A 13,252-nucleotide genomic window follows, 5' to 3' on the forward strand; every position below is an offset into this window, starting at 1 on the left:
TTTTTTTTTTTTTTTAAGATTTTATTTATTTATTTGAGAGCGAGAGCGCTCATGAGAGGAGAGGGGGGAGAGTCAGAGGGAGAAGCAGACTCCCCGCGGAGCGGGGAGCCCGATGCGGGACTTGATCCCGGGACTCCAGGATCATGACCTGAGCCGAAGGCAGTCGCTTAACCAACTGAGCCACCCAGGCGCCCCACGATATGAGGGTCTTGAGATCAAGCCCTGTGTCGGGCTCCCAGCTCAGTGGGGAGTCTGCTTGAAGATTCTCTTCCTCTGCCCTTCCCTCTGCTTGTGCATGCACACTCTCCCTTTCTAATAAATAAATAAATCTTTTTTTAAAAAAAGAAGAATTAACCCCAATCCTTCCCAAACTCTTCCAAAAAACTGGGAAGGAGGGAACACTCCCAAACTCATTTTACAAAGCCAGCATTACCCTGATACCAAGACCAGATAAGAACATCACAAGAAAAATAAAATATAGGCTAATAACCCTAATGAACACAGATGAAAAAATTCTCAACAAAATACTAACAAACGAAATTCAACAGCACATTAAAAGGATCATACACCCTGATCAAGTGGGATTTGTCCCTGAGATTCAAAGATTATTCAATATACACAAATCAATAAATGTAATATACCACATTAATAGAAAAATACAAATCATATGACCAGGGCGCCTGGGTGGCTCAGTCAGTTAAGTGTCTGCCTTCAGCTTGGGTCATGATCTCAGGGTCCTGGGATCGAGCCCCGCATCGGGCTCCCTGCTCAGCGGGGAGTCTGCCTATGCTCCTCTCTCTGCTCGTGCTCTCTCTCTCTCTCAAATAAATAAATAAAATCTTAATAAATAAATAAATAAATAAAATCTTAAAAAAAAATCATATGACCCTCTCAATAGATGTAGAAAAAGCATTTGATAAAATACAAAATCCTTTCATGATAAAAATTCTCACAAATTGGGTATAGAATGAAGATACTTCAACACAGTAAGGCCATACATGACAAGCCCACAGCTAACCTCATACTCAGTGGTGAAACGTTGAAAGCTTCTTCTCTAACATTAGGAACAGGACAAGGATGCTTATTCTCTTCACTTCTATTCAACATAGTACTGGAAGTCCTAGCCAGAGCAATCAGGCAAGAAAAGTAAATAAAAACATCCAAATAGTAAAGGGAAAAGTAAAGTAGACTTTGTTTGTAGATGGTGTGATCTTGCATACAGAGAATTGTCAAGACTCCACCAAAACACTGCTGGAACTAATCAATGGATTCAGTAAAGTTGCAGGATACAAAAATCAACATCCAGGAAACAGTTGTGTTTCTATACACTAACAACAAAACATCTAAAAAAGAGCCTGGCATGCTGTGGAGGAATGGCTGCTGGTCTGCAGTAGGTTCAGGCCCCCAGCTCATTGGTGGCTCCCGCGCTCTGCTTCTCCCCACTGAGCTGCTGCCTGGTGAAAAGGAAGCCATTGCACTCCGGGTCACCAGGAACACAAAAGTTAATGTTGAAAATAAGGCGAAGATCAGTATGGCAGGCACAGAGCACGTGCCTCTGGCCATGACTGTGACCTTCAAGCCCGGGCTGAGGCCAAGAACAGCTCTCGGAAACACTGGTAACAAAGTCAGTGAACAACCACAGGCCAAACTGCCTCTGAAAAAAAGGAAGCAAAAGCTTTGGTTCCTGGAAAAGTTATTGCTAAAAAAAATACCTAAACCTCTGGAAAAGGCGCCCGAGCCTGTGCCTGAACCAGAGCCAGAACCTTGAGCCCGTTAAAGAAGAAAAACTTACACCTGAGACGATTTCGACTGATACTCCCTCTCCAAGCCCAGTGGAAACATCTGGATGTACCCCTGCAGAATAATATCTGTATCAGGCATTCTCTGATGTAATTCTTGCAGTGAATGATGTGGATGCAGAAGATGGAGCTGATCCAAACCTTTGTAGTGAATTATGTGAAAGATACTTATGCTGGTCTGAGACAACTTGAGGAAGAGCAAGCAGTCAGACCAAAATACCTATTGGGTCATGAAGTCACCGGAAACATGAAAGCCATCCTTATGGACTGGCTAGCACAGGTTCAAATGAAATTCAGGTTACTGCAGGAGACCATGTACATGACAGTTTCCATTATTGATTGGTTCATGCAGAATAATTGTGTGCCCAAGAAGATGCTTCAGCTGGTTGTGGTCACTGCCATGTTTATTGCAAGCAAATATGAAGAAATGTACCTTCCAGAAATTGGTGACTTTGCCTTCGTGACTGACAACACTTACACTGAGCACCAAATCAGACAGATAGAAATGAAGATTCTAAGATCCTTAAAGTTTGGTTTGGGCCGCCCTCTACCCTTGCATTTCCTTTGGAGAGCATCTAAGATTGGAGAGGTTGATGTTGAGCAACATACTTTGGCCAAATACCTGATGGAACGAACTATGTTGGACTACGATATGGTGCACTTTCCTCCTTCTCAGATTGCAGCAGGAGCTTTTAGCCTAGCACTGAAAATTCTCGATAACGATGAATGAACACCAACTCTACAGCATTATCTGTCATACACTGAAGAATCCCTTCTAAATGTTAGGCAACGCCTGGCTAAGAATATAGTCATGGTGAATCGTGGGCTTACAAAGCCCATGACTATCAAGAACAAGCATGCCACATCTAAGCATGCTAAGATCAGCACTCTGGCACAGCTAAATTCTGCACTAGTTCAAGATTTAGCCAAGGCTGTGGCAAAGGTGTAACTTGTAAACATGAGTTGGAGTGCTATAGTAACTGCAAATAAAATTGGCACCATGTGCCATCTGTACATATTATATGTTACCTTTACTTACTTTTAATGAAATTTGTGTTGTGTTCAAAAACAAAAACAAATCTAAAAAAGAAATAAAACAATCCCATTCATGATAGCATCAAAAATAATAAAATACTTAGGAAGAAATTTAACCAAGGTGGTGAAATATCTGTACACTGACAACTATAAGAATTGGATGAAAGAAATTGAAAAAGATAAAAACAAATGGAAGGGTATCTCATGTTCTGTATCAAGAGAATTAGTATTGTTAAAAAATGTCCATATTACCCAAAGCCATCTATATATTCAATGCAATCCTTATCAAAATGCCAAGGACATTTTTCATAGAAATAGAATAAACAATTCTAAAATTTGTATGGAGCTGCAAAAGATCCGGAATCGCCAAAGCAATCCTAAGAAACAACAAAGCCAGAGGCAAACTATGCTACAAAGTTTTAGTAATCAAAACAGTATGGTGCTGGCATAAAAACAGACACATGGACCAATGAAACAGAATTGAGAGCCTAGAGATAAATCCCCACATATGGGGTCAACTAATATTTACCAAGGGAGCCAAGAATACTCAATGGGGGGAAAGGATAGTCTCTTCAATAAGTGGTGCTAGAAAAACTGGATAACCACATAAGAAGAATGAAATTCTTCTATATTACACTACTCACAAAGATGAACTTGAAATGGATTAAAGACTTAAACATAAGACCTGAAACCAGAAAACTCCCACAGGAAAACCTAAGAAGAAAATTCCTTGACATTGGTCTTGGCAGTGATTTCCTGGAAATGACACCAAAACCACAAACAACAAAAGCAAAAATTAGTAAGTAGGACTACATCAAACCAAAAAGCTTCTACACAGTGAAGGAAACAACAAACAAAATGAGAAGGCAACCTACTGAACGGGGTAAAATGTTTGCAAATCATACATTGGATAAGGGGTTAATATCCAAAACATAGAACTTCTACAACTCAATAGCATAATCAAGCAATCCAATTAAAAATTGGGCAGAGGAATAGACAACTCTCCAACGAAGACATACAAATGGCCAACAGGTACATGAAAAGGTGCTCAACATCACTCATCATCAGGGAAATGCAAACCAAAATCACAATGCGATGTCATCTCACACCTGTTAGAATGGCTAGTATCAAAAAGATAAGAGATAACAAGTGTTGGAAAGAATGTGGAGAAAAGGGACCCCTTGTGCAGTGTTGGTGGAAATGTAAATTGGTGCAGCCACTATGGAAAACAATATGCAGTTTCCTCAAAAAATTAAAAATTAAAAATAGAACTACCCTATGATCCGGCAGTCCCACTTCTGGGTATGTATCCAAAAAAATTGAAATTAGATCTCATAGAGATGTCTGCACTCCCATGTTCACTGCAGCATTATTTCACAAGAGCCGAGATGTGGAACAATCTAAGTGCCCAGCAACAGGTGAATGGATAAAGAAGATGATTTATAATTATACAACGGAATATTATTCAGCCATGGGAAAGAAGGAAATTCTGTCATTTGCGACAACCAGGATGAAACTTGAGGGCATAATGCTAAGTGAAATAAATCAGACAAAGAAAGACAAACACTGTATGATCTCACATATATGTGGAATCTATAAAAGTTGAACCCAGAGAAACAGAGTGGTTACCAGGTACTGGGGTGTGGGGGACATTGAGGGATATTGGTCAAAGTATATACAAATTTACAGTTACGAGATGAACAAGTTCTGGGGATCTAAGGTACAGAATGGGATTATGGCTAATCCTGTATTATATACTTGAATGTTGCTAAGAGACTAAATCTTAAATGTTCTCACCCCCCAAAAATCAATGGTAATTAAGGGACAGGACAGAAATGTTAGCTAATGATATAGTGGTAATCATTTTGCAATATATAAAAGTATTAAATCAACCCTTTGTCCATTGTACAGATTATTGAGGTTTAGGAATCCAGATCTTTTGTAACCACCATTGAAATTGATTCGGCGGAATTTCATTAATGTATGCCAAAATGACTGGGTAAAAGGCTATTGGAGAAAATGAGATTCGTACCGTCCCAGAGTATCCCCCCAAATGTGACTTACTATTTACAAAAGTAAAATGAAGCTTTTACATTTATAACAGAGAAATCTGGTGATCAAACTTAAAACCGCCAATAACAGGACAAACTGAGAGTACCTACCCCCTAATGCAATGCACTGAGGACACAAAGTCACCTGTACATAGACGATAGAGTAAATAATAGTTCTGTATCAGTGTTAAATTTCTTGGATTTGTTCATTGCCTTGTGGTTATATAGGTAAAAGTTGTTCTTTGGAAAAACATTATTTGGTGAATGATCACGTTGTAATGCTTTAAATATCTTACAATTTTATTGGTCAATTATACCTCAATAAAGCCGAAGAAACATTATAAATAATTTATATTTATTTATAATTATAAATTATATTTATATATATAATTTATAATTATATAATTATATAAATTATATTTATATTAAATTTATATTTATTTATAAATATAAATAAATGAAAGTAAAAATGAGCATGAATTGGGTTAACCAGCGTTTCTAAACTAAGATACCACGATATTTTTTAAAAAGATGTTATTTATTCATTTGAGAGAGAGAGACAGAGACAGGGAGAGCACAAGCAAGGGGAGAGGCAGAGGGAGAGATACCAAGATATTTAGATGGCATAAACCAGAGATTTACACCGCCACTGTTACCCAGCTGTTCTTAGTGCATAATCTGTGCCTAGCACAACAGCTTTGAAAATATCCTTGGTTACTTATACCTTGACTAATCTGCTAGTGTAGTATAAAGAACATGGACTTTTTCACCAGAAAGGTGTGCATCAATGTTGACACAGTTACACACTAGTTGTGAGATGGCTTGTGCCGATCGTTTGTCCTCTGTCCCTCAGCCTCAATTTTTATCAACAAAATTGGGATAAAATGGCTACCTTGCAGTGTCCTAAGGGATTAGCCGAAGTGTATGTAGAATGTTTGGCTTAGCCGAACGTGTTTTGCTAAATGTTAGCTATTTCTCTTACTGACATTTGTTTCAGGTGCTGTCCTCTCCCCCTGTGGCCGACCCCCCGAGAAGAACACATGCCCACACGTCTACCCATTTCCTAGACCGTGCAGATCCGAACTGATGGACCCATTCAGAACAACGGCCAAGACTGAACCGTGAGCATATGTATATATTCACAATATGATTTGATGACACCTAACTGCAAAGTTAGAGCCTACAAAACGAGTGGAAGTGGGGAAAAAAAACCAAAAACGGTCTCATACTAGGGCTTCTTTGCCTCTGAGATTCTGTCCCCAACGTGAGGTGACACTCTTGTCTCCTACCAGTGCCATGAGGATCACCAGGCCATGAGCAGTGGACTCAGTACTCAGTTTTCCCTTCCCAACCCATAAATCATGACACGTTCGGCTCATCACATGCAAAAACACAGACAATCTCAGCCCCACTGGGGCAGAGCACATCTCTGCTATGTGAATCCACCCTTTAATACGAAGAAGATCAATAACACAGACACCAAGAGAGCTCATTTGTTTTAATAGCCGAGCACAGCTTTATTAGTTCTTCCTAGGAATTGTCCCCCAGGCCCCCCCCAAACTATTCAAATACAACAGCTACAAGTATGCAGATTTCATAAATGCAATATTGCAAAAGCAGGGGAACTAAGAAAAGCCTTCTGAGCCTTGAGATTAAAAGCAATGCTTTATCATGCTCTCAGTACCTGTTACTAAGTGCTAAGTCCTGGAAGCCAGAAGAACTCTGCGGGCAGCTGAAAGCCGGCGGCTTGGGAGAAGAATGGAGTAATGAGGAGCACTCTTACACTCATTTTTCATCTCATAACCAGGGTAATACAGGGCAGGGCAGGGCTCTCTGCTATGGTAACTATGTTGGCATCAAGGTAAAAAAAAAAAAACAAAACCCTGGACACACACTTTCAGAGCAACAGATGAGTCAGTTTTACTTATGCCACAGAGGTTAGAGAAGGCCAAGGTTCTCAGCCGCCTAGAACTGTGGTTCCCCCTCTCGCTCACGCTCTGGTGGAAAGAATTGAGACTGTGAGCACCAGAGCCTGAGTCAGAGTAATAGCACAATAAAAATTTGGTGAATGAATGAACTGATACCTGGGGTGCAGTGTGAACAGGCCGGACCTAAGTCTCTCCGAGTAAAAGCCTTGCTGGGACGTTTTGGGGAGGCAACATGCCCACGGCAAGCCTGACTTGTCAGGAGGAACCCGCAGTGACCTGCATGTCCTGAGAGAACAACCGAATTCTTACTACTGCATCCCGGTCCTTTGAATATGCCCACCCAGCATCAAAATTTGCAGCCAGAATCTCAGATTCAATACCACATGTAATCAACGTAAAATGAGCATGTGTAAGTCTCCTTCAATACATACAAGACTAAGGAATCTGGGGTGGAAAGTGACCAGTGTGAGACCCCCACCTCTCCCCTTCCCTTGTGCCTTTTTTGCTTTCTCTCGTTCGCCTCCTGTTCTCTTTCCCCCTGCCCTCCCCTTTTCTCCTAACCCAGTCTTGTGCCCTTCCCCCAGCTTTCTTCTCATTTCTTCCTCATTACCAAAGTTAAGTAGTTCTAAATATCTGTGGTTCCACAGGGTAGGGCAAATAAAGATATTTTTAGTTTCCAGAAATAAGAGTGGTTCTAAGAAACAAAAAACAAACAAAAAACCCTGTTTCTGGCCACACTAACAGTGATTTAGAGACTCTTGAACTCATGGATATCTAGAACATTCTACTGGGTGTGAATCCAATACCTACACAGTAAGCTGGGGATTTTGGTTTCTAGGACATAAATTTGATGATGATGATGATGATGATGTAACAAGAAACCAGTAGTCACACAAATAAGAGCCATTTTTGTGTGTGTATTTAAATAAAACAAGGGGTAGATGCTATTTAAAGCAGCTGGGCATATCAGATACATACTTGGCCTAATTCTTAGTTTAAGGCTTTAAATTATTTCTATCCGGGCCTTGTATGGTTCTAAATGTCTTTTCATTCATTCATTCAACAAACTTTCACCGAGTATCCACTCTGCCAAGCATCATTGTAAATGCTGAGTGATACATTAATTAGCAAAGCTAAGCTGGAGACTGCTCTGATGGCCATCCTGTCCCTCTTAAGTGTTCAATCCTTCTCGGCATATATTATCTACTAAATATTTGGAAGAGTTCATTCACTATGACAACAATGATAACAAAGATAACACAAGATGGAAAATGAATGGCCACTCCCTGGATTGTTGCTTTTTGGGGGGAGTATATGAACCTACTTCCAGGTGGCCTGGTATCACAGAAAGACCACCAAACCTGGGGCCGCATGGACTAGATCTGGTCCACGCTTCATAATCTTCGGGAAGTTACCTCACCATTTTGAGTCCCTATTTTTTTTTAAATCCTAAACACTGAGTCCAGGAACCCTTGCCCTACCTTTCTCTGGCATTATTGTGAGTAAAACATGAAATCAAGTTTGTAAAAGTGCTCTGAAAACCATAAAGTTCCATACAAATGCAAATTATCACTATCAAACAATCTTTAACACTCCTTTCGGGGAAAACCTTCCCCTTATAGTTTCATTTTCTCTCTTTTTGTAAGGGGGGAATTTACATGATCAACTAGCATTATTGGGTTAGGTACTTGGCGGCATAACCCACATTGATCTCCCGTGAAGAGACCAGTTAGAAGTTTTCCTTGTTGAAAATGAAATGCACTCCCCGGGGGCCAGACTCAGAGTTGGAGATGCACTGTTTACTGAGGGTTTCAGCCAAGGCTTCAGGTCCGCAGAGGAAAACTCCTATTCTGGTACTTTGGGGGAAAGAAAGGAAAAATAAAACAGTGTCAGGCTTTTGGATGAGACAGACTACAAAGCACGTGAGGGCATTTCCTCTTGATTTTAGGCTCTAGGGCAGAGTCTCCCCTGCTCCTTTGTCTTTTCCACTACAGGCAGTGTTCAGATTACCCTGTGGGAGAGTGGTTCAGCCCTGTTTGTGGGGACAGCTGCAAAAGGCAGTTGACTTCCCTGGGAAATAGCCCTCAAGGAGAGTTTATAGAAACCTCTGCCATGGAGAAAATGGTGGTGAAGTGGTGAGTCTGTGGACTAGTTCCCTTCAGGGCTCTATATCCCCAAACCCTTTCCAGCATCTAGAAATCAGGAACAAATCTGCTTTTGGTTCACTGACCCTGACAACAGCTGGGTGGGGCTTGATCCCTCTCTGTTTTAAAGCCTAGTTCCTCAAGGTGTGGTCCCAGACCAGTAGCCTCCTACTCAGCTTTTTAAGAATGTAGATTCTCAGGGCGCCTGGGTGGCTCAGTCAGTTAAGCTTCTGCCTTCGGCTTAGGTCATGATCTCAGGGTCCTGGGATTGAGCCCCACTCAGTGGGGAGTCTGCTTCTCCTTCTCCCTCTGCTCCTCCCCCTGATCATGCTCACTCTCTCTCTCTCAAATAAATAAATAAATAAAATCTTAAAAAAAAAAAAAAAGAATGTAGATTCTTAGGTCCCACCCAAGACCTACTAAATCAGCATTTGCATTGTGAAAGGACCCCCAAGTAATTCATATGTTCATTAAAGGATAAAAAGCAGAGGCGTGAAGGGTATATTTGTGGTGATTTCTTGAGTCTATCATGTGTTCTAGCAAGAGAAAGGATCCCCTCAAACTTCCAGAATGGGTAAAGCTTTAATGAAGGCAGAAAGGAACTTAGGATGTCTGGCAACTTACGATTTTAGACCCAAAAACTAAAACTGAAAGTGGGGACGGTATCTCCTTAATGATAAAAGTCTAAATCATATTGAATTAAAAGAAGTAGATACGCCAGTGAGATTTAGGAGCTGAAAGAAAAGAACTGAGTTATGGCCCCACTTGGGAGGAGCAGGGTTCAGAAAGGCAGAAGTGGGGGGCACCCCGAGCATCTTTGTTTATAATAACTCTCCAGGTAATTTTGCTGTGATCTAAAGCCTCCCTCGTAAATTCATAGGTATCTAGAACCTTTTATTGGGTGTGAATATAGTAATCTAGGTATTTTAGTTTTTGGAATATACAAATCTAGCTGTGTTTGGGAGCTGCCGCTTTCGGCAGACCGTGAGCCTCAAGAACACCTCGGTGGGGGACTCCTTACTTTGGGTGTTGACTTGCAATTGTCTTGAATTCGTTATCCCAGTTGGGCCGTCCATACAAGGTCTTTTGTTTCAGGCCTGTGATCACATCTTTCTCCTCATCATGGTGCACAGCAAAGTGATTGGCCTGTGGGAAAGGACATGAATTCACAAAAAGAGACATTCTGTAAGAAAAACAGCTATTTTTACGTATCTTACAAGCCAAGCTCTCACTACCCATTCTAACCATATATATATTTGAAGGCTAGAAGGTATACAAAGATGAACAAACTGGGTCTCCTCGGGCAATTTATAATCTAGAAGGGCAGACCTTGAAGTGTGAACGTGAATAATCCTATTTGTAGAATAGGGTATCATGAATGCCGCAGGAGAGGCACAAATATCTGAGAGCAAGGGAGGGAAGTGGGATGGGAGGATATGGGAAGATTGCAGGTTGGCAACACTTGGCGTCGGGTGTTGAAGGTGTGGGTAGGATTTAAATTCTGTCTCACTGTTTTTCTCTCCGTTCTACATGTGACTTTCTCTCTTCACCCTATTAGACTCTCACTCCTTTAGGAGAATCGCTAAGAACTAAAACAACCACAGATTAAAGTGCACTCATATAGTGGCAACATAATGAGACAACAAATCAAGCCTAAAGCTAGTCTCTGTGTGTGTGTGTGTATATACATAGTCACTGGTTGTTTTCTGCTACCGTTCTAGGGGGCCTCGGTTCAAACAACAGATATTTTTCATAAAAGTGGTGAATTAAATTTATTTAAAACTTGAATCAGATTTTAAATTCACCGGCCAGGGGATGGATGATGGGGATGGAGGAGGTTAAGAAGGGTGACCACTGTGGTTTAATAATCCTGTAGGGACCAGTTTTGTAAAGCAAACAGTTATTTTTCAATGCAAATAAATTTCTCATTTAAAAAACTGTGTCTGGCTTTTTAAATAATAAAACTGCAAAGTAATTTATATTTTATAGATTTTTTTCCCCCTGGGTTTCATTTTTTATCAATATTTGTTGTTGTTTTGTTTTTAAATTGCAGAAATGGCTCTTAAAATCCCTTTTTCTGGAGCAGCAATGTTCATGGTCATAGGTTCCTGTATCTACATGCAATAAGACTCTTCTAAGACTTGGAGGACCTATGATAAACAGTACACCAAAACCCAAAAGAAGAGTGAGTTTTCACAATCCAAGGTGTGTGTGAAAGATGCCCGGGGTGGAGGAGACAATGAGTGGCTGTGGACAGCTGAGACACCAGCCAGGGGCAGGCAGAGGCTTTTGCCTTAGCTCCTCACGCAGGGGGAGCTCATGCTGCTTCTGCTGCTTCCAGGCCAAATCACTGATGTTTGCTTATTTAGAAAGATTTTAGGGGCGCCTGGGTGTCTCAGTTGGTTAAGCGTCTGCCTTTGGCTCAGGTCATGATCCCAGGGTCCTGGGATTGAGCCCCCCATCGGGCTCCCTGCTTGGCAGGGAGTCTGCTTCTCCCTCTGCCTCTCCCCTTGGCTTGTGCTCTCTCTCAAATAAATAAAATCTTTAAAAAAAAAAAAAAAAGGAAAGGTTTTACCTCCTAGGAATCATTAACTTGTTTCAGAGTTTCTCAGTCTGAGCACTTTTGACGTTTGAGGCCAGATAATTCTTTGTTGGGGGGGGGTTGCTGTCTTATAAATTGTAGAATGTTTTCATTGTTAAATGTCCCTGGAGGGAGGGTTGTGTGTGTGTGTGCATATAATGTGTTATGTATTATGCATTATGTTATATTACACACACATATACATACATATGTATATGTTATGTACATATATACATATACACATATGCACACATATATCATTTTCATTAAATACATTTTGATTTATTTATAAATGATAATCATGAACTAGTGGGAGTTGCTAAGAGTGCAGGCTCTGGAACATTCTACCCCTGCCTCTTACTAGTTGGGTGCCCTTGGACAAATGACCCAACCTGTTCTGGGCTTTGGCTTTCTTATCAGTAAAGTGTGGATAATAATAGTAGCTGCTTCATAGGGCTGTTGTAAAGGATTGAATTAGACAATCTATGTAAACACTAATAAAAATACCTAGCACATGGTATATGCTTAATAACTATGAGCAGTTATTATTACTACTTACTAAATGTATTGTGTATATTGTAAAATACACATAAACATAAAATTAAAGGAATGTGTGTGTGTAGAGATACAAAGATAGAGGTAGAGATAGAGAGAGAGGCATAAAGAGAGGGAGAAAGGCAGCTAATATTTTCTTCCCATTACCCTGTGGATCGTCTTGTCCAGCTGGTTCGAGACCCCTGGTAGGAGCATGACTCTAATAAGGCCAAAGGCATGGCTCTTATTCCCTTGTGGGCTCCTTAGGTTCCACAGATACGAGCTTTGAATCTAGTCTCAGGAATCTGAACATGTGGGGACACTGAGTGAGAGTGAACGGGCCGGATCACCCAATTCCATCAACTGTTCTTGGTAAAAACAGTACACAAAACACTCCGATAACCAAAGGGTAGTCAGTCAGCCCCGGGCACTGTGGGGAGGACCCGGGAGCTGGGATCTCGCCCTCACCTGAGACTCATCCCAGCCCGTGAGATAGATGTTATAGCTGAGGAAGCCAGCGTTGTTCCTCTCCTGCATCTGGGTCTCTAGAAGCTGCAGCAAGTCCGCAAACCACTCAAAGGCGTGTGTGTCCCGGCACAGCCAGTAGAAGTATATCTGCAAGAACAACAGATCAGGAGACAGATTCTATGTAAACGGGCCTCATGGGAATTGACATATGGATTTCTACCCTCCCCTCCCACCAACTTTTGCCTCCTGCTCAGAACGCCTAGAAACAGGTTTTCAGAAAGCTCTGGACATTTCACAAACCAGCTCACATGAACCTGCACAGGCCTTCACCCTGTGGGGCAGTAAATAAAGAGCTTGGTCTCAGAAATGCATGGCTGAGGAAAACAACATTAGCATACCACTTTCCCTCCAGGTCTGCTCTTGCCCACCTCAGGTCCCTGGCTTCCTTTGTACCTCCTCTCAGAAAGACCAGTGGGATCCAGGCTAAGGGGGCGACCACAGGACTACTTCGCTGCCTACTATGTTGGACATTCCTGAGTTGCCAGGAAAAAAGCCGCTCTCCCCATACCTCCTCCATATAGTAAAGAGAGAAAGGGGAGAATAAAAAGTCAACATATGTTCAATGTCTCTATTCGAGGTTATCTCTAAAGTTATTCGAATGACTCACGTTTTATGCAAGATGTCCTTTATCGGGCAATGAAACCAAATTTAC

General features: G+C 41.3%; 1 protein-coding gene and 1 pseudogene across 1 annotated transcript in view; one reads left to right on the forward strand and one right to left on the reverse strand.

Annotated features, from left to right (window-relative positions):
* The first annotated feature begins 1,166 nt into the window (after positions 1 to 1,166).
* LOC102748368 (G2/mitotic-specific cyclin-B1-like) lies at positions 1,167 to 2,802 on the forward strand (annotated as a pseudogene).
* Positions 2,803 to 6,377: 3,575 nt separating this feature from the next.
* The window catches only part of CYBB (cytochrome b-245 beta chain), a 103,386-nt gene continuing 96,511 nt past the window's right edge, over positions 6,378 to 13,252 (reverse strand). Inside the window, exons 12-14 of the mRNA XM_081809005.1 lie at positions 12,541 to 12,687; positions 9,979 to 10,103; positions 6,378 to 8,669 (exon numbers count right to left, since the gene is read on the reverse strand). Coding sequence (XP_081665131.1) covers positions 8,543 to 8,669; positions 9,979 to 10,103; positions 12,541 to 12,687 — 399 coding nt within the window. The 3' untranslated portion in view covers positions 6,378 to 8,542. The remainder of the gene's footprint in view (positions 8,670 to 9,978; positions 10,104 to 12,540; positions 12,688 to 13,252) is intronic.

The sequence above is a fragment of the Leptonychotes weddellii genome, chromosome X, assembly GCF_054177405.1.
Source record: "Leptonychotes weddellii isolate Sample4059 chromosome X, ASM5417740v2, whole genome shotgun sequence".
NCBI lineage: Eukaryota > Metazoa > Chordata > Mammalia > Carnivora > Phocidae > Leptonychotes > Leptonychotes weddellii.